This window comes from Ostreococcus tauri, assembly GCF_000214015.3.
Source record: "Ostreococcus tauri WGS project CAID00000000 data, contig chromosome 02, whole genome shotgun sequence".
Classification (NCBI taxonomy): domain Eukaryota; kingdom Viridiplantae; phylum Chlorophyta; class Mamiellophyceae; order Mamiellales; family Bathycoccaceae; genus Ostreococcus; species Ostreococcus tauri.
Window position 1 is genome coordinate 1 of NC_014427.2, and position 19,663 is coordinate 19,663.

The 19,663-nt window shown below is 52.7% G+C and overlaps 8 protein-coding genes across 8 annotated transcripts; 4 read left to right on the forward strand and 4 right to left on the reverse strand.

Moving 5' to 3' along the window:
- Positions 1 to 3,056: 3,056 nt before the first annotated feature.
- On the reverse strand, positions 3,057 to 4,973 carry OT_ostta02g00020 (Peptidase C48, SUMO/Sentrin/Ubl1; the record flags this gene model as incomplete). The annotated part of the gene is made up of 2 exons (XM_022984953.1): positions 3,057 to 4,859; positions 4,911 to 4,973. The coding sequence occupies 2 exons, from the start codon at positions 4,971 to 4,973 to the stop codon at positions 3,057 to 3,059; spliced, it is 1,866 nt and encodes a 621-aa protein (XP_022840653.1).
- A 530-nt stretch (positions 4,974 to 5,503) lies between these two features.
- On the reverse strand, positions 5,504 to 6,553 carry OT_ostta02g00030 (Glycosyl transferase, family 10; the record flags this gene model as incomplete). Its single annotated transcript, XM_003074676.2, has 1 exon — positions 5,504 to 6,553. The coding sequence occupies one exon, from the start codon at positions 6,551 to 6,553 to the stop codon at positions 5,504 to 5,506; it is 1,050 nt and encodes a 349-aa protein (XP_003074724.2).
- Positions 6,554 to 6,853: 300 nt separating this feature from the next.
- Positions 6,854 to 8,185, forward strand: OT_ostta02g00035 (hypothetical protein; the record flags this gene model as incomplete). Its single annotated transcript, XM_022984955.1, has 1 exon — positions 6,854 to 8,185. The coding sequence occupies one exon, from the start codon at positions 6,854 to 6,856 to the stop codon at positions 8,183 to 8,185; it is 1,332 nt and encodes a 443-aa protein (XP_022840654.1).
- A 43-nt stretch (positions 8,186 to 8,228) lies between these two features.
- Positions 8,229 to 9,911, reverse strand: OT_ostta02g00037 (Harbinger transposase-derived protein, plant; the record flags this gene model as incomplete). Its single annotated transcript, XM_022984956.1, has 1 exon — positions 8,229 to 9,911. The coding sequence occupies one exon, from the start codon at positions 9,909 to 9,911 to the stop codon at positions 8,229 to 8,231; it is 1,683 nt and encodes a 560-aa protein (XP_022840655.1).
- Positions 9,912 to 10,136: 225 nt separating this feature from the next.
- On the reverse strand, positions 10,137 to 11,432 carry OT_ostta02g00040 (Glycosyltransferase AER61, uncharacterised; the record flags this gene model as incomplete). Its single annotated transcript, XM_022984957.1, has 1 exon — positions 10,137 to 11,432. The coding sequence occupies one exon, from the start codon at positions 11,430 to 11,432 to the stop codon at positions 10,137 to 10,139; it is 1,296 nt and encodes a 431-aa protein (XP_022840656.1).
- Positions 11,433 to 14,377: 2,945 nt separating this feature from the next.
- Positions 14,378 to 17,527, forward strand: OT_ostta02g00050 (Ribonuclease H-like domain; the record flags this gene model as incomplete). Its single annotated transcript, XM_003074684.2, has 1 exon — positions 14,378 to 17,527. One exon carries the CDS (start codon positions 14,378 to 14,380, stop codon positions 17,525 to 17,527), a length of 3,150 nt encoding a protein of 1,049 aa, XP_003074732.2.
- A 373-nt stretch (positions 17,528 to 17,900) lies between these two features.
- OT_ostta02g00080 (unnamed product) lies at positions 17,901 to 18,761 on the forward strand (the record flags this gene model as incomplete). The annotated part of the gene is made up of 1 exon (XM_003074686.2): positions 17,901 to 18,761. The coding sequence occupies one exon, from the start codon at positions 17,901 to 17,903 to the stop codon at positions 18,759 to 18,761; it is 861 nt and encodes a 286-aa protein (XP_003074734.2).
- Positions 18,762 to 19,204: 443 nt separating this feature from the next.
- OT_ostta02g00085 (hypothetical protein) lies at positions 19,205 to 19,663 on the forward strand (the record flags this gene model as incomplete). Its single annotated transcript, XM_022984958.1, has 1 exon — positions 19,205 to 19,663. A coding segment is annotated over one exon (459 nt), but the record flags the coding sequence as incomplete, so codon positions are not given.

Consider the following 19,663-nt stretch of genomic DNA (forward strand, 5'->3'; position numbering starts at 1 on the left):
CCCTAAACCCTAAACCCTAAACCTAAACCCTAAACCCTAAACCCTAAACCCTAAACCCTAAACCCTAAACCCTAAACCCTAAACCCTAAACCCTAAACCCTAAACCCTAAACCCTAAACCCTAAACCCTAAACCCTAAACCCTAAACCCTAAACCCTAAACCCTAAACCCTAAGTTTTTATCACAAACCTAATCCATACGTCACTCGTATAACTACTGTCACGATAATCATCTCAGCTAGAAAACCAAACACATCGAAGACATCGTCAGAATACTCAGTATTCCACAAGGAGAGCCCCGCAAACATCTCCTTCAACATTCAGAACGTCTCCTGATTTGTTTGAAAGTGAAATGTCTCCAGAGCCACTCATCGTGTCACACCGAGAGTCCAACGACCTTGACAATATTTGTAGTTCATCACTTTGCGAGATAGCCAAAACAAAACCCTCAACCCTAGAACCCTAAACCCAATTCCCCTAGAATTAGGGTCTAGAATACAAAATACCCTAAAAGAGTGAGCCAAACCCCTTCACCCTAAACCCTAAGCGCGCGGCGTTGGTCGCTGAAGAAAGTGACCGCTGAGCGCGATTCGAAAAACGCGAAGTTTGGCGCGTCCAAGCGTCGTCGCTAGGAGTCGGGGGGGGGGGGCGGACGGGGCGTGAGGGGCGCTAGGAGGAAGCCTCTTAGCGCTCTTGCGTTCACCGCCGGGCGTTCCTAAACTCTTTGCGGCGCCGTGGGAGGCCGAGAAGCGCGAACGGGGCGATCGGGCGATCAGCGAGCGCGCGGCGAGTTTCGCGCGGTGTTCAGCCGCGCGAGCGATTCAGAGGTCGAAACGGCCGCTGTGAGTTGAAAAGAAGGAGTTTCTTCGATTCGTAGGCCGGGACCCTGGAAAACCGGCGAGTTGGACAGACACGTGTGTGCGTACGTTACGTGTGCGTACGTGTGCGCGTCGCAGAATGAAATGAGCAAACGTTCAAGCACATCTTGGAGGGTTTTTACGGCGGCGAAATCGGGAAAAGTGAAATTTTGAGCGAAATTTTGAGCGAAATTCTATCTCCCCCGTGGTGAAATTTCGTTTTTTTTACTTGACGCCACCAAAATTTCGTTATCACCGGCTATCTCCCCCCCGGCCTTTACACTCTTCGGGTATGGTGACAATATCTCACGCCTTCAGAGGAGTCCCTCGAGCAAAATCCGCTGCCGCGGGCGAAATTGAATTCAATAAGAAGGAGCCGCGGATCGTAAGAATCCTCACAATAGGTAACGCGACCTAGAAGGTTCTGCGTCTCAGATCTTAGTCGTTCAGCCTCACGGCAGGTTTGAGATGAAGCTCCGCAGGGGAATCGTGCGTGTGGTAACCATACTACTACCGGTACTAGTACTAGTAGTACTTGTAATGATGTTGACACTTGCATCCGTGAATCATATGACAGCTTTTCACAAGCTTCGAGCCGAAGAACAACTGAAAATCTTGTCCGACAAAGTTGAACACGAAGTAGCAGATAAGGTTACTGAGCTGATAAGAAAGCACGGTTGTGAGCACTTCTACTTAGACATGGGAACAAATATTGGCGTACAAATACGAAAATTATACGAACCCGAAAAGTACCCATCCGCTCCAGTTCACGCAGTCTTTGAGAAATATTTTGGAACAGGGCAACGTTGCAAAGTTTGTTCAGTTGGGTTTGAACCGAACTCAGCCCACCGAAGAAACAATGATCATGTTCAACAGGCACTCGCGAACGTCGGATTCGGGGTCATAATTTTACCAGTAGCTGTGAGCTCATACACTGGACACGCTACTTTCGCCAAACCCGGGGTTGAAGTAGACGCCCATGAAGACTGGGGTGGGTCGATCTCTGCCGCACAAAGCGTTCAAGCCGGAAATGCACTTGAATCTACCGTCACCAGAGTGAACGTTGCCAATGTGATAAGGCATACGCGTGCACACCTAGACACGAACAACGGCACTGGTAAAATTGTAGCCAAGTGTGATATTGAGGGTTCGGAGTTTGAGTTGCTGCAAAGTCTCATCATGTCGCAAACAATTTGCCTTATTGATTACATGTACATAGAGTGGCACAAGGTAACAGAACAAACTTTGCATAAAGTCGCAACGACACAAGGAATAGTGACTTCGCGTCATGGCGCAGCTCAGGCTCTTGGATATGTGAACACATTTGTCCAACAAGTCACAAGTGCTTACGACGAAAATCGCGCAGATATGGCTTCTTGTCCGACAATAGTTAAATGCTTGGATGACGAATCATTTTTGCACGACGGCCTGGGATTTCCTACGGGGCGTCTTTGTGTGGAGCACGGCTGAATGTCAACTGGGTTGGGATTCGGCATTCTCATCATCGGAAAAAATTATACTACCTCCATTCGGCTACCGTAGATCCGGCAATAGAGGGTGAAAAATGATACACCTGATTTCGTCGGGTCGTCGACGCGCGTCTACTTGATGGTTGATCGATAGGCGGCTGTCCTTGTCAAAATGCTCAGTCCCGGGGGTCGACCTTGACCCCTATTCCGGTACCTCCCAAGCCTATTCGACCAGCCCGCGGCGCGCCTGCACAGACGCCGCTCGATACTCCTGTGTGTAATACTTATACGTTCTTTTGGACTATCACAATCGACTACGAGAGCGATAGCAACTGGGCTACGCGGGCGCGCGGATTGCCAAGGCGTGCGCGTTGCTTGTCGACTACTTGTCGACCGCGACGCTTGGATCAAAGGGTCACAGGACGATTCCTGAATCGTCCATCTTGTGGCCCCTTTACTGCTCTCCGATCAGGACTCATTCGTTATCCAAATGATCTTGTCCTGCTCGCGCGACGCATGTTTGCCTTTACTATCATTCTCCATATTTAGAGCCCTTTGAAGATAGGAAAGAGCCGACTCTTTCCATCACGTCGAAACGGTTCGTGCGAGCTCGAAAGGTAAAATCACGATCTATGGGTCGTGCTCGTGATTCAAATCACGAAATTTCGAGTCGTGATTTAGATCGTGATCGTGATTTTACCCAACCTAGAAACTTCGTGATTTGCACCACGTTCACGTCCAAAGCTCGTTCTCTATCAGCATCGCTTTCATTTTCGGAGCACAAACCTGGCCGTTTCGTCCGAGCGCACAAGAGCACTTTACTTGTGTATGATCCCTGTCCAAGGCGCAGTCTTCTAAAGTCTCTAAACCGGACACGTTGTGCACTTCTCCCGAGTAGTTGACTCTATACGACACAGAGAACCGCGTGCCTTCATCGTCCGTTGTTTCTTTCTCAACATCTTTCATGCCATCGATCGTTTTCGCCTCGTCTAAGACATGAAACATGGCCTTCCTAACACGCGCAGGCGCAATGCTCGTCTCGGCTTGACAGACCTTGTCACAATATCGAGGAATGATTTCGTGCTGTAAGTGATGAATGAGCCAGTCCATGCGACGACATCGGATATCTCCCTTGCCATCTGCGATGAGGCGAGCCTTCCAACGTCCATGAAACGATTCGATTGATCCAGTTGTCTCCTGCGTCCCATATGTCAACCCACTTCGAAAATGTCTCGCCCAAAGCTTCCTATGTCGCCCCCATTGCGTCTCCAAGTACTTTCGAAAGGATCGCCACGTCGTCCATGACGCATCACCGAATTGTTTATCTATTTCTTTCTGCTTATGGTCACAGAATTCCAAAACGCTCGTGTATGCTTTGTCCCATGCATCATCATCCTTAAATGTTTCCTTCACCAGCTTCCAAAGCATTTTCTTGATCTGTCCACGCTCTTTCGGCGAGATGGCTATGGAAACCTGAACACCTTGCTTCTCGGCTAGCTTACTCGTTATGTTTCGATTGAACGCCTGGAACACGTGGAATTGACACCACAACACTCTCGCTTTCGGGAATACCTGCTCGATGGCATTTGTTTCAGCCCAGCAACAGTCTACCATGAAAGTGCTTGGACACCAAGTGCCTCCTGGATACTTTCTTTTGATTCTGTCGCGAATGACTTGAAGGCAGTACACAATCGTTTCCTGGCGCTCATCTGACGTGATGAAGAACGCGCAAGGCATATAGAATCCATCTGGGTGCCTCGCAATGAGTGTGAAGGTACTGAACTTTGATCTGGTGATGTTGAAGGTAGAATCCATCTGAATGCATCTTTGATTGCCATACTTCCACAGAAGGCGCTCTTGCGCCGGACTCATAAGAACAAGTATGAACGGTTGATAAACGACCATCTGTTTCACCATACGTCCTTGCTTGATTCGCACGCGCGGTAATTTCTCCGTTGCGCCATCTCGGTAAAATTGTTTGCCAAGAGGTGACTTGGCATCTACCACTTGTTGCAGCGTTGTCTTCTCATTTGGCGAACATGCAACGTTTGGTCGTTTTGTATCGATTCTGCCCTGGATTCCCATCTTCAGTATCTCGTGGACTGCTCGGCGACGCTTGTCGGCCACGGATTCGCTAGTAAAAACTATACCGGGTGGTTCCGCACCTGGTGAAATGCTCATGCGCATGCACAACTCTCGTGAAAAGGCTAGCACAAACATGCCACAATCCGATCCATTCTTCTGCATCATTTGCTTCGGTAGTACTTTATGAACGATTTTCCAAGCGCTCTTGCGGCCCACGGAGATTTCATTTGCTTCACCATCCTTGCAAATCCACTCCAGAAGTTTGTCACCAACATGGCGGTACTCCTCGTTGTACGAGTCAATGATGTATATGACTTGGCTCTGCACATCCACAACCGAACACATCCAGTGCGCGTTTCCAATGTTGATCGGAATAAAGACGTATTTTGATTCGAGCCATGCATGCGTGGCCCGTCGCCCCGCTCTGCTCCACATTTCCACGGCGCTTATCTATCCCTCTGCATTGAGTTTGGTGAAAAAGAATGAGTTTGCACACCTCACCACAGAAGCAGGCAATCGCTCGAGTCTCGCGTATCGCGCAGCGTATAGGTTGTGTTTACTCATGAAGAAGTTGATTACTTCATCGTTCAACCAACTGCGAGGCTTCAACGTCTGCAGTGACTCCCTTGTGACCGTCGCGGAGAACGGCAACTGAATTTTAGCTACGAGCTCACTCTTTTCACCTTCGTCGAGGAAGCGACCAAACGCTGCGTCAATACGATCAACCTCCGGACGTGGTCGGACATCGAGTCGTCGATGTCCGCCTATCGGCAAACAGTACGCATCCGCTACGTTCTACCATGGGCATCCCACGTTCGACGCATAGGTGCCCTACGTTCTACCCATACGTGCCCTACGTCTCATGCTAAGTGGTCCACCAGCTTCCCTTACCCCAGAAGAGCATTATTGGATGTTAGGAGACCAGAAACTTTGCGATTGAAGTGTCCTAGGAGGTTTATATTGACTATTGCGCCATCGCTCTCCGATCGTGGCGAACCCTGTGGTTGGATGTTTCGCTCGGCCCAGACTGCAAACCATCTTTGAAAGGATCCAGTCACGCCTATCAATAACGGCGCACATGTTCAAACACGTTGCTATTCTTTATGGATTAGAGACCGAATCTTGTGTTTGAGCTGACCTCCACCGACATCTTCAGTCAAAGAGAAGAATCGTTTCAAAGTATTTTCTCCATCTGCGAGAATGGGAAGTTTCAATGTCTCTATAAGCAAAGTATGGTTAGTTTCTAAGGCTAGGATTTGAAGTAGTGCTTGCTCTGGGTGCTGAACATCGAAGTAAATAAATCTTTTTTTGTTAAAGATACTGAAGATATCTGTTGTACCATAATAAACAGGCATGGTCCCAGCGATGAACGCGTTAGCAATTTTTTCGCTGACGTAGCCTTCCTCGTTACTGTTCTCCATCACTAAAGCGAACCTATACTTACTCAGCTTATCTGCAACATTCAGAATCCTACCCGCTCGATCGTTCATGTAAATGCTCGTTTCAGCGTGGTTACCGTGGCACTTCCCAGCAGCTGCAGGCGTAGGCATCGCATGCGTGACTGCAAGCTGTACTATAGAGTCATAAGCCTTTTCACGGAATGGCACACAGTTTGAGTTGAGATAAATCAAGAAGTTTTCTGCCAGGCGTGAATGCACCTGTAGAAAGTCTGTCGCCGAGTAAGGGTGAAATAGTGTCGTGTGTGCGACGTGGAAGAGCTGCAAGTGGCCAGCCACCTTTCTTGGAGGATGCTTCACGCCCAAATAATATAAGTTCGGATGCGCAAGCTGTTGCATTCGCCCATTTTCTCCATCGACGAACAGGACAGTCCCAGGATAGTCATTGACTGAAACAGGTTCACAAGGGAGCGATGCTATCATGACGTCGTGTACGCAAGCGGGCGTTACATTCATATGCCACTTCGTTATATCGGCCTCTGGGAATACCGCCGCCGCAAAAGTTTTAAACTGGTATCCGCATAAGTGTACACGAAATCGAGTCTCCTCATGAAGAGCTGTCATAAAACCTGGCGAGTAGTTTCTGCGTGAATGAAGGTTGAACGTGTACACCACGAGCACTGAACTCAGCAATAGAAAAACACAACTCACTTTCCTTACTTGGTAACTGTTGCGTTTAGACTTCATGTCGTCAAGTGTCTAAACACGGCTTTGAAACCAAGTGCGTACTGCGAGTCGAGCAAGTTGAGTAGGCCTGACTCAGGCTGAAGAAGAGATTGCTAAAACTCTAAAATTTTGGCAAATTTTAGAGAATTTTTTAGAGTTTTGGAGATTTTCCGACTCTAAAATTCAATTGGCAATCTCTATAATTCTATAATTTTTAGAGAAAAAGGGGCTCGTGACTCGTCGCGACGACGAGTCAATTTTAGAAAATAGCGGGTGAAGAAGAGATCCGTTGGACCGCGAGCCGAACCGGCATTCGTCGCCATGCAAACGCCGAGTGCGGAGCGCACCGAAGCGCCGGACGCATTCGAATCGCAGTCCGACGTGACGGGAGACGATGTGCACGACCACGTGCTTCTGTCCGCGCTACGCACCGTCGTTAGATCGTCTGGTGGCGCGCCCTCTGCGGCGAAAGGGGGGCGCAACTACGCGTGGACGAACACCGAATCGCCCGCCGCTTTACTCGCGCGCGAGGGCGCCAATAACAAAGAGCAGCGCGAGAAGACTGATGTTAGGGCCAAAGACTGCCAACGTCGCTTCATCGGTGCACTTCGCGTCGTAGAAGCTTCGCACGCGGAGCTCGAGCAGAAGAACATATCCGGCCCATTTTTGCCCATCCTCTACCGCAAAGCGAACGTCGATATGGCCGCGACGCCGCAACAAGCGGCGACGCAACGCGGCGGAAACGAAGGCAAATCGGTGCTTGTACGCGGAGACGCGATCTACGCGTGCATCGTCAAGCACGTATTACCAGTCGCCCGCAGAACGTACACGCATCGTGAGTCGGGCATCAACTGGATGGACGTCTCCGCGGCTGTCAGCGCGCATGTCGACGCGTTGCTGACCGCAGAGCCACCGCTGAGTAAAACGGACCGCGAATTACTATCTGCAGCTCACTATGCATGGCAGTGGACGTGCCCGGAGAATCCCGATGTCTGCGCGTCGTCGACGCTAAGCAAGCACGCCTTGATGAGCTTCAACCTCACAAAGACCCTCGCGCGTCCCGCGGAAGCGTATCCCCAGAACCGCGCGGACCAGCGCTCGCGGAAAGCGTTGCGTGAGACATCGCAACGCGGTGCTGTGGCTGCAATGCGTGCGACTGACTCCGCGCAAAAGCGAAGGCGTGAACAAGATGAACTTCGGACGTCCCTTCTCAAGAAGAAGACTCAAGTTTTAGCGCTGCTCGAGGAGGAGCTGCTGGCCATGCGAGCAGAGCGACTGCGCGAATCTAACCCATCCGACGACCATCGTGTGGGACTCATCGCATCCGGTGCGACCGATTCCCATGCACGCGCGGGTGGACTCACGTTTGCCGAACGCCTCGAACGCACAGATGAGGAAGAAGCATCGAACGAAAACGCTGACGAGTGCGCGACCGACGTGGCGCGCGCAACGGAACCCGCGATGTCACCGGCACAAGAAAACGTTCCGCCGAACGAATCTCACGGGCGCGACGCGCAGACTACGGCGTGCCAGGTACCAGTCACTACCACTCAGGACGAAGCATGTGTGCCATCTACTGATGTCACGCCCGCGTGTACGCCGCGACGATCGGTTCGCGCATCGAAGCCCAATCTGCGTTTGCAGCGTGTGTAAACGATGCGTCCACGTCGAGCTCTCGCATAATAATACATGTACATTACATTGCGGCGCGCTGCAAGTGTACTATCTCTCCATTGTCACTCCGGACTACTCTTCGACGAGTGGCATGTAGGTGGTCTACCCCACCAAGTTTTGTAAGACTGTTGAAATGAATTATCAAGCTGTTCTGGCGTGTCCTATACGCTTCAAGCTCTTCTACACGCGTAGCGTCAAGGTGCGAAGTAGTCCGTTGAATCATTCGAGCCCTTGCTATTCTCCTGTCCAGTGCGGTGTCATCCGTGTGTACGACGGCATCGACAACTTCCGCAGAGTGTCCTGCGTTTCTGTCCCGCCGCTCAGCCAAACGATGCGCGTAATATTCCGCGTCCTCCACGTCACGCTCGTGCCACACCTGGACCACAGCGGCATCTTGCTCTTCAAAATCTCCCACATTCACAGCCTCTAGCCGAGAGTTGTAATCTCGCAACAACCGTCGCCGTGTGAGTATGTTGTGTAAAACAAGACACGTGCGCCACGTATTTTTGATTTGCTCGAAGTCACGAGTAAGCGACGGTATTCGTAGTATTTGAAATCGTTTTTTCAGTTGCCCAAAACACCTCTCAACATCTTTTCTCACTGACTCCAGTCTCTCGTTCCATGCATACTCGAACTCCGTCGGGGCGGAGATTGTCGCCATTTTCGTACAGTGCGTGTTGAAACCACCATCACATATCGTATACACTCCTTTCGCCGTGACAGTGTTTCCAGACACATCAAGTAAATCATACTCGTAGTCCGAATACAGCGTGTTTGTTTGCAGTGCGTTGTGGTACTCATCATCTAAGATAAGAGTTTTATCGTTCGACGCCCCGGGACCTACACGCGTCGCGTGTAGCACGATGCAGTCATTATCGACTGTGACGACACTCGCGTACGTTGCTGCACCCTTGCGCCCGTTATAAAACATTCGATTGGTCACAGCGGGTGCAGCATCCCAAGGCATGTGGACAACGTCTACACTACCGACGCAACCTGGAAACCCCTGCGCGCGATACGCGCGCTCCGTTGCGCGTATACTGTCCAGTGTTTTCGGATAGTGCACGTGCCTCGAGTAATACGCGTCACTCGAGAAGTACGGGGCGAACTTCCGCGTGAAGAACTCTCTGAGGACAGGTACGGACACGAATGCACACTCCGCTATAGTCGGCCAGTGCGCACCACTCGCGAGACGCTTGAAGCTCGCCATGAGCAATAGCCGAGGAGGCACACTCGCACTTCTCGTTCGCTTCCGGAAAACCCCTGCTGTCGTCATTTCATCCTCGAAATCGCAGAACAACTCGTGAGGAATTCGAAATCTCTCCTCGAACTCGTCCAACAGCAACGGATGGCTCTCGACGTTCTCGCGGTCGATGTACTGGTGCCAGAAGCCCGTACCCCATTCGCCATACCAGCGCGCGTGGCCCTGGCGGTCACGAAAGCGCGGCCGCTCCCGCAAGAAAACCTGCCTTGGACGTCGAAACGCCTGCTGGGAGCCGGCGTCAACATCCTCTTGCGATGACACGTCCTCATCGTCGTCCTCGTCACTGAAGGATCCAGTAAGAAGAGCGGTGTGGATGACGGCGAGACGACGCACCGTCTCCGCGCGTCGCCTCACCATCGCGTGACTCACACGGCGCGACGTCCGCAGCCTACGCGCCCGCGACTGACGTCGTGACCGCAATCGCCAACCACCCGCGTACATGCACACTGTTTAATCATATGAACTTAAACCCACCACGTCGTGCACACCGCGATGTTCTACGCCAAACCCTGGACGTCGCTAGACGCGCATGGTCCGCGGCTTCCATCAAGCGAGCGAGCGCGCCGTTTCTCGCGCGCGTCCACCGTCGAGCGCCGATAGTCTTCTGTTCTTATTTTCGCAATCTCTTTTTCACTTTTTCAAGCAAGCTAAAAAATGGCCCCAAAATTATAGAGTTTTAGCAATCTCTTCTTCAGCCTTAGTTGAGGGACACTTATGACTTGCGAAGATCGCACGCGATGCTACTTCCCACTCATCCATGTCCACATACGTTTCTGACGCAGTTGAGTTACTCGTGAACTGAATGATGTGATATTCAACCCATGAAGGTGCAAAGTATAGAGAGTAGTATGAAGCGAATGCCCACTGTACCTGCGCACTTCGAGGACCAGCGATGTACTCGACAACCTGCGGGCGGGACAGACAACTAGTAATTTCGTCATTACGCAAGTGTGGCATAAACAAAATCATAGCGAAAGCGCCCCCATGAGGTCCAACGAACAATGAAGCGGAGCGGAATAAGAGGAACTGTTCCTTTTGAGACATCGGTGCACCGTCTTCATGTTGCCCATCATATACCACCACCTTTTCTGGACGTCCGCACGCTTTCAGCTTTGTCGTTAGAGAATGGACAAGTTGCTGCTCATTTTGTTCGTTCATCTTGCGACCGTTTCCTGCTGAAGCACCGCGAACATAGTACAATGCAACGGACTCGTTCTGCGTCAAGTTCAGAGCCTCAGAGCGTTCCAGGATCCAATTTCTTGCCAATTCGATGAAAATGGGGTGTCCGAAGGCACGAGGTGCTCCAGTTGGTCGTCCTTCAAGACTATTGGGCGTCCAATTGGCTGTTTCGTATTTACTTTCAGAGTTACCCTTAAAATCAAAGAAATCATGTTTGTAGACTGGGTAAAAAATCGTACCTCGTATACAAACAGTAGAGTCGCGTTTGACCCAAAGTATCCTTGCTGCAAACTCAGCGTCAAAGAATTCCATGAATTCTCTGTTGGACGAAATATCATCTAAAAGTAAAGCTTTTGTGGAAGCAAGGCCACTCGACAACACCGAACTCAGCACTGACCGAAGCCATGCTATAACAGGTAAATGTTCATATATGAAATGTGCGTGTGCTGTGAACCACCAGTCACGATGCACAACCACTGCCCCTGAGAGTTCATGGTCGCACTGTTCGTTTTCGTCCCTTAAATCTTTGAAATCTAAGAGGCTACCCAGTGTGAATTTCAGTGATACATCAGTTCTGGATTCAACTGATGCTCGAGGTGTTGAGGGGGACTGCGATCGCATTGCACTGGTTACCCAAGCGGTGAACGGCTCGATATCTGCTGTGTCCAGTGCGTGTGCATGGAGAACTCGACGGCAGGTTGTCAGTTGACGAATGTTAAAGGTTTCCAGGTTTGCGGTGCCGACATGTTTCTCAGCCGGGCAGTTTTCAGAGTGCTGCGGCATATCACGGTTCTGTAGAAGCTTCCAACAAAGCTGCAGTACAACAAACAGTAGTACATACCCTAGCCAAATCCGCCTAAGGCTTTCGCGCCTTGAGAAGAACGAAGCTGATGAGCGCAGCATGCAGATAACTGGAACGAAATATAGTGCGTGTCCTCCGTTCGTTGTCCAAAGTGTTAGGCTGAAAGGGAGATTGCTAAAATTCTAGTAGTATAATTTTGGCAAATTTTAGAGAATTTTTTAGAGTTTTGGAGATTTTCCGACTCTAAAATTCAATTATTGTCACCATACCCGAAGAGTGTAACTCGAGGGTCGGTGACCCTCCCGCGGTATATGGATTTTGACACGGCGCACACGACGAGTCGTGAATCGACCTCTTTTTGGGGCTCTAAAATCCCGGCGAGGGGGTACGCGAGAGAAACGCGAGTCACGACCCGTCGAAGACCCCTCGTTGACGCGACGAGTCGTGATGCGATGGAGAGCTGATTTTCTGGACCCGCGCGCGACGACGGCGACGACGCGAGCGCGAGCGCGGACGCGGACGCGAACGGTTTCGTCTGCCGATCGCGCGCGCGCGCGCGTCGCGGCGTCGTAAGGAGGCGCGACGCTGGGGCGAGCAATGTTGACCGTAAACCCTATTTTCTAGGGTTTAGAATACACGGCGCGAGTTCACGCCGCGGATCGATTCGTCGACGTTTTTTCACTTTCCTCTCCAAATTTGAGCGATTTTCGTCGCGATTCGACGTCGCAACGCGCGTTAAGGTGCAAATTGATGTGATTGCATGCGATGTGATTCACCGATTGGTCTCCACAGTGCGACCGCTCGAGCGTCGACGGCGCGCGCGAGATTCGCGGTAACGACGGAAGAAGTTCGCGCGATCGAGAACTCCGCGTCAGGCGATCGAGCAAGCTGTCGTGCGGGGCAGCGTGACCGATTTTTGACGTATCTCCAGGTGGCATCGTGAATGCATCTTTAGTGACCGATGCAGTTGAATTGCGCGACATCTTCACCCTACCTGCCTCGACGCCGCACGAACGTTGTAAACAGTTACGACAGCAATCACTGCCGATCTCGCTGTCTGAAAGCGTCTACAGCGTTCTCCGTCGTCCAGAAACTACCTTTTCCCATACATTTTTGAAAAAAATTTCTGCGGCCCGGAATTGCGCGACATCTTCACCCTACCTGCCTCGACGCCGCACGAACGTTGTAAACAGTTACGACAGCAATCACTGCCGATCTCGCCGTCTGAAAGCGTCTACAGCGTTCTCCGTCGTCCAGAAACTACCTTTTCCCATACATTTTTGAAAAACATTTCTGCGGCCCGGAATTGCGCGACATCTTCACCCTACCTACCTCGACGCCGCACGAACGTTGTAAACAGTGACGACACCAATCACTGCCGATCTCGCCGTCTGAAAGCGTCTACAGCGTTCTCCGTCGTCCAAAAACTACCTTTTCCCATACATTTTTGAAAAAAAATTCTGCGGCCCGGAAATTGCTCGAATTTACCGAAATTTGCCGCGCGCCGCGCGTCGTCGAACCGCTACCGCGAGCGTTGAAACGAGAGGTTTGAACCAAAGGCACGTTAATGCTCACAACGCGCCCTCGAGTGACCGCTCGGACGGCGCCGACGCGCGGGTCCAGAAAATCAGCTCTCCACGAATCCATATACCTTTTGGGGAGGGGCGAGGGGGTTAATTACGGTTCATGACCCGTCAGTGGTATCGACGAGTCATGACTCTGTTTTCATGCACTCGACGCAGAGACGGGGATCTGCCTAAATCGAGCCTTGTTTGTTTTGGGGAGTGTGTGAAACGACCAATCATGACTCAAGAGCTATTTACATATTTAATGCGCACTTCGAGTATGTATCACGAATGCGGATCCTCGCACAGCTTGTGTTTTTACCTTGTACAAATTTCGGCAAGTTTTCGCAACACGCGACACGTGTGCGCGGATAACGCGCCGACGAGGCAGCGAAGACGTGCGCATGCTTCGCCACACGTAGTATCCATCACACACTATCGGATCACTGACGTTCTCACGAGATGAAATCGCTCAGTCGAATGTAGAAGGCAGAACAACCTCACTCTGACAGAGCCGTGAGGAGACACCTTGAATCCTGCCCAAACCCTAGATAAACCCTAACCAAACCCTAGTTAGGGTTGATGACACATGCACAGCACGTGCAATACACGCTGACACCACAGTTAAGTGGATACGATGAACAACACAAGGCGCTCAAAGTCCTTTCCGAAGCCCGTAACGCGGATGAAAGCGACACGTCGAGCGCTTGTGCGCGTAGAACACTCGCGAGAAATAGACACCTAAACCCTATGTAGGGTTTATGTAGGGTTTAGGTAGGGTTTAGGTAGGGTTTAGGTAGGGTTTAGACGTGGTTTCTTGAGAGCTTGGGGTGGAGTACCAGAGCGCGAGGAACTGCGTGAGGACGTCGCTATGTCCGTCGTATGCCACAGAAACTGGATGAATCTGATGTAACATGCATGTATCTACAACTGTTCATCGCGACGGACGTCTTCGCTGCCTCGTCGGCGCGTTATCCGCGCACACATGTCGCGTGTTGCGAAAACTTGCCGAAATTTGTACAAGGTAAAAACACAAGTTGTGCGAGGATCCGCATCTAGGTTGGTCGCATCACGATCTATGAGTCGTGATGCTGACGCCCATCACGAAATCGATGATTCAGATCATGATGCTATATTGAGTGTATGTAAAGCCTATCATTTGCTGATATTGACGGGTATACCTCACTGATAGGCATCACGTGACTGATAATACGCTATGTCGGTACCGGTTTCGAGGAAATACAGCGATGATAAGTAAATTGTGTCACTGTTCTAACCCTAGCACCCCCCTCGAAGAGCGTCGCTGCCTGCTTGAAATCGGAACTTTGCGAAGTTCGCGCGCCAAAATCAAGTCACGATCGATGTCTACTCCGCCCCCTTCGTCTACGTCTGCGCCGTCCGATCGGGCGCCCGCGCCCGCAACGAACATCGTCGTCGTCGAAGACAGCGAGCAGGACACGTCGAAGCAGGCTTCGGGCACAACGCCTGGGAACTCGCGCGCAAGCATCGCGACGTTCTTTGATCGTCCTAAATCTTTTTCGGAAAAGCTCCAGGATCGCCTAGAAGAAAGTGGCGGCGACGATTGGACGGAAGTCGATCACGCCGACGCGAAGGATAGGATGTCTGCATTGCTTTGTGGCACGGTTCGTTCGTGGACGCAGGATGGGGTGATGAAACACAAGTGTGTGGTGTGCGGTGCGGAGATGACCAACACGAAGATTGGAATTGTTCGCCCACTCGCGCACGTCTTGGGACTGCCCATGAGCGGTGCGAGTGTAAGTGCGTGCGAGAAGCGCTTGAATGAGGTGTTGCGTCGTGGTTTGCAAGTGTTCGGGCGGGTTGTCGACAAGAGAATTCCGCACGCGGTCGTGAACATAACGCGAGAGCAACGCGTGTATATCATCGAGCAACTCAGGAGAGCCGTCGACAAGTGTCAAGCCAGAGGCTGGGTACCGCCCGTCGATACGGACATCATCAACGAGGTCCGAACGCCTGGTGGGCTATTCGACTTGAAGGGAGACGACGCGAACGACGTCCTTGATGATCACATCGTCGAATTCGCCGCGTGGAACGACTTATCGGTGAACGCGATCTCCGGGCGCGGTCGTGGCTCGCTTCACGCTGTGCTCGTAGCCGCTCGCCGGGTGGACGCAAAGGATTGGCCTAAGACGATCGATCGAAAAAGATTCGGATCGTCGAAGGGCGAGCTCACGAGAGTGATGGAACGTCAAGTGAAGCGCGCGACGAACGACTTTACATGCCAAGTAGGGGACCTGAAAACCTCACGAGTTGGAGTCAGTCTTTGTGTTGACGCGATGAGTAAAAATGACCGGTGCACCAACAACTCTGTTGTGTGCAGCGCGAGGGGCGACATGGTCGTCGGATCCACGTGGACGGAGAATCAGGCGAAGAACATTCCCTGGCACGTGACGGACCTCAAAAAGTGCCTCGACGCCGTCGGGTGGGACGCGGTATCGTTCATCGTGACGGATGGCGAACAGGCGTGTAAATCCGCGGCGGAGCAAATCTGCGCGGAGGTAGAGGACTACGAGCCGAGTCCGGGCGTAACGAGGACGCGACTAAAGTATCCCAAAATACTTCCGCAGCGTTGCGCGACGCACGGGTATTCGTTGCTTCTGAAAGATCTCACGGGCGTCAAGACCGATCACATCCGATGGCTCGAGCGGACGTTCGTGCTCGTCACCGAAGTGAACGAGTTTATGCGCATGCACACGTTCGCAAAGCGTGCACGCGACAAACACGCAAAAGAAGGAAACGTCCGCAAACTCCTGAGGTTTGTGGACTGTCGTTACGCGTCCTTTTTCTACCTCGTGGAGAGGTTTGAGGAGAACTGGTCGGTGATCGCGAAGGCGCTCATTGACATCTGCGACGATCGCAGCGCCTGCGGGAACGCGTTCAGAGAAAAGGCGCGGGAGTATAATATATGGATGGGTATGCCTGGATTCCGCAACGCGGTCGATGCGAGCATCGTAGTGCTCAAACCGATCGTGAAGGCCATGCGTCTCACTGACGTGAAGCGACCGAATCTCTCTTTCGTCGTGGAAAACTTCTTCAAAGCGCGCGCGGATACGTTGAGCGCACTCCAAGCTGCGTTCGAGAAGATGAGCGCGGCCGACGCGACCGCGACGGGAACCACAAGACCCGGTCGGGCTATGTTGAAGTATATGCTCGCCGAAATCGAATGGTATTTTGACAAACGCCAGCCGGACATAGTAAGCGAATGGGCATGGGCCGCCGACGCGCTCTCGGCGCCACGGCACCTCACCGCCGAGGTGGACGCCGACGTCAATTTTGCCAGTCGGAGATGGGACGCGGTATCCACGGTCCTCCTCCGACAGTTTCCCGCGGACTCGCCCGAGTATAAGGACGCCGTTATGGAGTACGACGAATTTGTAGCCAGGACGGACGTGCGCCTGTCCGAGGGGTTCTTCGCGCGAATGTCGCCGTCGGAACGATTTCCGGTTCGTACTAAACCGGAGGACGTGACGATGGATCGGTTGAAGCAAAACGACTCGTATTGGACGTATCGTCGCCACCGCGGGAGTGCGCTCGCGGACGTTGCCATGAGACTTGGGCACGGATTCGCCGGACAGGGCAGCGCCGAGCGTGTGAACAAGGCGGTGTCTAGGATTTACACGAAGGTACGGAACAGAATGGATGCAATATTGACCGATGCGTGGGTAAAAATCAAGTACTGGGTCGGACGTAAGCGAAAACGCGCCGAGGATTCGTCAAAAGCGCTCTCCTCACCCAAGGCGCCGGTACACCCCACGAACGTCGAAGAGTACGAGAGTGACAGCGAGGACGAAGAAGCACCGAATACAGAGAATCCAAACGAGCCGCTCCCGCACAACATCAGAATCACCATGGAGAACGGGTCGGAGCGCGTGCTGCGCCCTCTTGCTCTGCAAGGCCTGAGCTTCTTCGACGTGTTTAACGCGCTCTATGAACAAGTGCCTGGAAACACGCGCTTTGGACCGCTCTACGGGACCCGGGTGCAGTTCTGGAGCGATCTCTTGGGGACTGTGATCGATGAAGCGACTCCGGCTGGTGGTGACTACCCGCCGCGCACAGCGATGGCGGACGCGCCCACGCCTGATGGAGCTGGGGAACGCCCGATGGACGTCGAAGTGCAAACCGCGGTCGCGTCGACGCCGACTCCTGTAGCACTAATCGATCCAACACCAGGGCAATCACAGGGGACGCCGGAACCGGAGCCGAGGAGCCCGGTGGTAGCTGAGACGACTCGTGAGCAGTTGAGTGCCCTTGTCCATGCTCTTGGAGAGGCCGACGGTCGACCAGCCCCGGTCAACGGTCCATCAGCCCCGACCGCTGCTACCTCTACTCAACTCGTTCGCGAAGGCGCCGATCGCTGCAAGCTATGCGTGAGTCGCGGCGACGAGAAGTGCGCGCACGCGCGTAAGACCGAGCGTTCGGACGACCGCGTGACGCGCGCGAGCAAGCGTTCTCGGCGAGATGCACCCAATTGAGTATTATACCTCTATTTAGTCTATCATGTATTTTTTTATATAAATTCGGACAGTCGGACAATTTCCTCCAAGGTCGCATCACGATCCATGGGTCGTGATGCTGATGCAGATCACGAAGTTTCGGGTCGTGAGGGAGATCGTGATGCTGATTTTACCCAACCCAGATCCGCATTCGTGATACATACTCGAAGTGCGCATTAAATATGTAAATAGCTCTTGAGTCATGATTGGTCGTTTCACACACTCCCCAAAACAAACAAGGCTCGATTTAGGCAGATCCCAGAGACGGAGACACACGTGGCGATTCACTTGACACGCGCGCACACGCGCGCGCGCCATCGCTGCACGAAGAACACGTCACCAAGCAACAAATATGCCGAAGCACATGAAAACTTCTGAGTCTTCGCTCGCACGAAAGCGCGCTGCGCTGATTCGATCGCCCTCGAAGGTGTCGAAGCGCGCGCCTACGACGGACACGAAACTGTGCACGCCCGAAGAGCGCGCGCGCGAACGACGTCCTCGTCTGTTGCTCGAAGACAACAGCGACGCCGACGACGACTCAGCGAAAAAATCAGATGGAAATTCGAACGACGATCGCGCGAAGGCGTCGGTCGAACACGACGCCGCCCACGGCGCCAACGCTGTGCCTCTGACATCGCAGGTTGCGGCTGTAACCGTCGCCGACGTTGCCGCTCAAATCGACGCGCGCGGGTCCGTGAGCATCGCCGCGGATCGCGCCGGCAACAACGCGATCACTCAAGGAAAAAAAGGCGTGTTCGCCGTCGCCGCGCCGAATCCGTTACAGCGCAAGATCGATTCGGTCAAGCGCGGCCTGACGCTGTTACAGTCCGCGTTCGACGTGCCGAACGTGAACGAACTCGACGAACACGACAGAGTTCGTTTGCGCCAAACGTTCGTCGAAGCGACGGAAGTTTACGCGCACGACACGCTTATATTAAGAGCGTACGATCGAGCGAACGATGAGTACGACTGGCCTGCGCTCATCAGCCACGTTACGAACGTCAAAACTATGCTGAGAACGACGCAGACGTGTCTTCAGCAACAACTCAAGTCGGGTCCGCCGAAAGCGTCTCAGCCGCAACTCAAGTATTTACAATCACTTGGGTACGATGAGAACGCCGGCGGTAACACCAAGCTCAACGCGCTCAACATGGACGAGGCGAGAATGCTCATCACGTCGCTCAAAGCTGCCAAAGCTTTCAGAGACGCCTGAATTGACCGTGTTTTGTCCTCGGCGGCGCGCGCGTCGACAAATTTTGTACGATGCGAGAATGCTCATCACGTCGCTCAAAGCTGCCAAGGCTTTCAGAGACGCCTTAGTTGCCCGTGTCTTTTCCTCATCGGCGCGCGCGTCGACAAATTTTGTATGCACCTCGTCTTACATGTCCGCGTGTACATACATTGCTCACGCTTTTTGTTGTAATGTAAGCTAATAAAGATGTTCGAATACATGCAACGTGTACCTGAAAGGCAAATCTTTAACATCGTATGGTGACCCCGCGCCAGCGCTTACTTGTAGAGATTGGCAATCTCTATAATTCTATAATTTTTAGAGAAAAAGGGGCTCGTGACTCGTCGCGACGACGAGTCAATTTTAGAAAATAGCGGGTGAAAAGGAGATCCGTTGGACCGCGAGCCGAACCGGCATTCGTCGCCATGCAAACGCCGAGTGCGGAGCGCGCCGAAGCGCCGGACGCATTCGAATCGCAGTCCGACGCGACGGGAGACGATGTGCACGACCACGTGCCGCTGTCCGCGCTACGCACCGTCGTTAGGTCGTCTGGTGGCGCGCCCTCTGCGGCGAAAGGTGGGCGCAACTACGCGTGGACGAACACCGAATCGCTCGCCGCTTTACTCGCGCGCGAAGGCGCCAATAACAAAGAGCAGCGCGAGAAGACTGATGTCAGGGCCAAAGACTGCCAACGTCGCTTCATCGGTGCACTTCGCGTCGTAGAAGCTTCGCACGCGGAGCTCGAGCAGAAGAACATATCCGGCCCATTTTTGCCCATCCTCTACCGCAAAGCGAACGTCGATATGGCCGCGACGCCGCAACAAGCGGCGACGCAACGCGGCGGAAACGAAGGCAAATCGGTGCTTGTACGCGGAGACGCGATC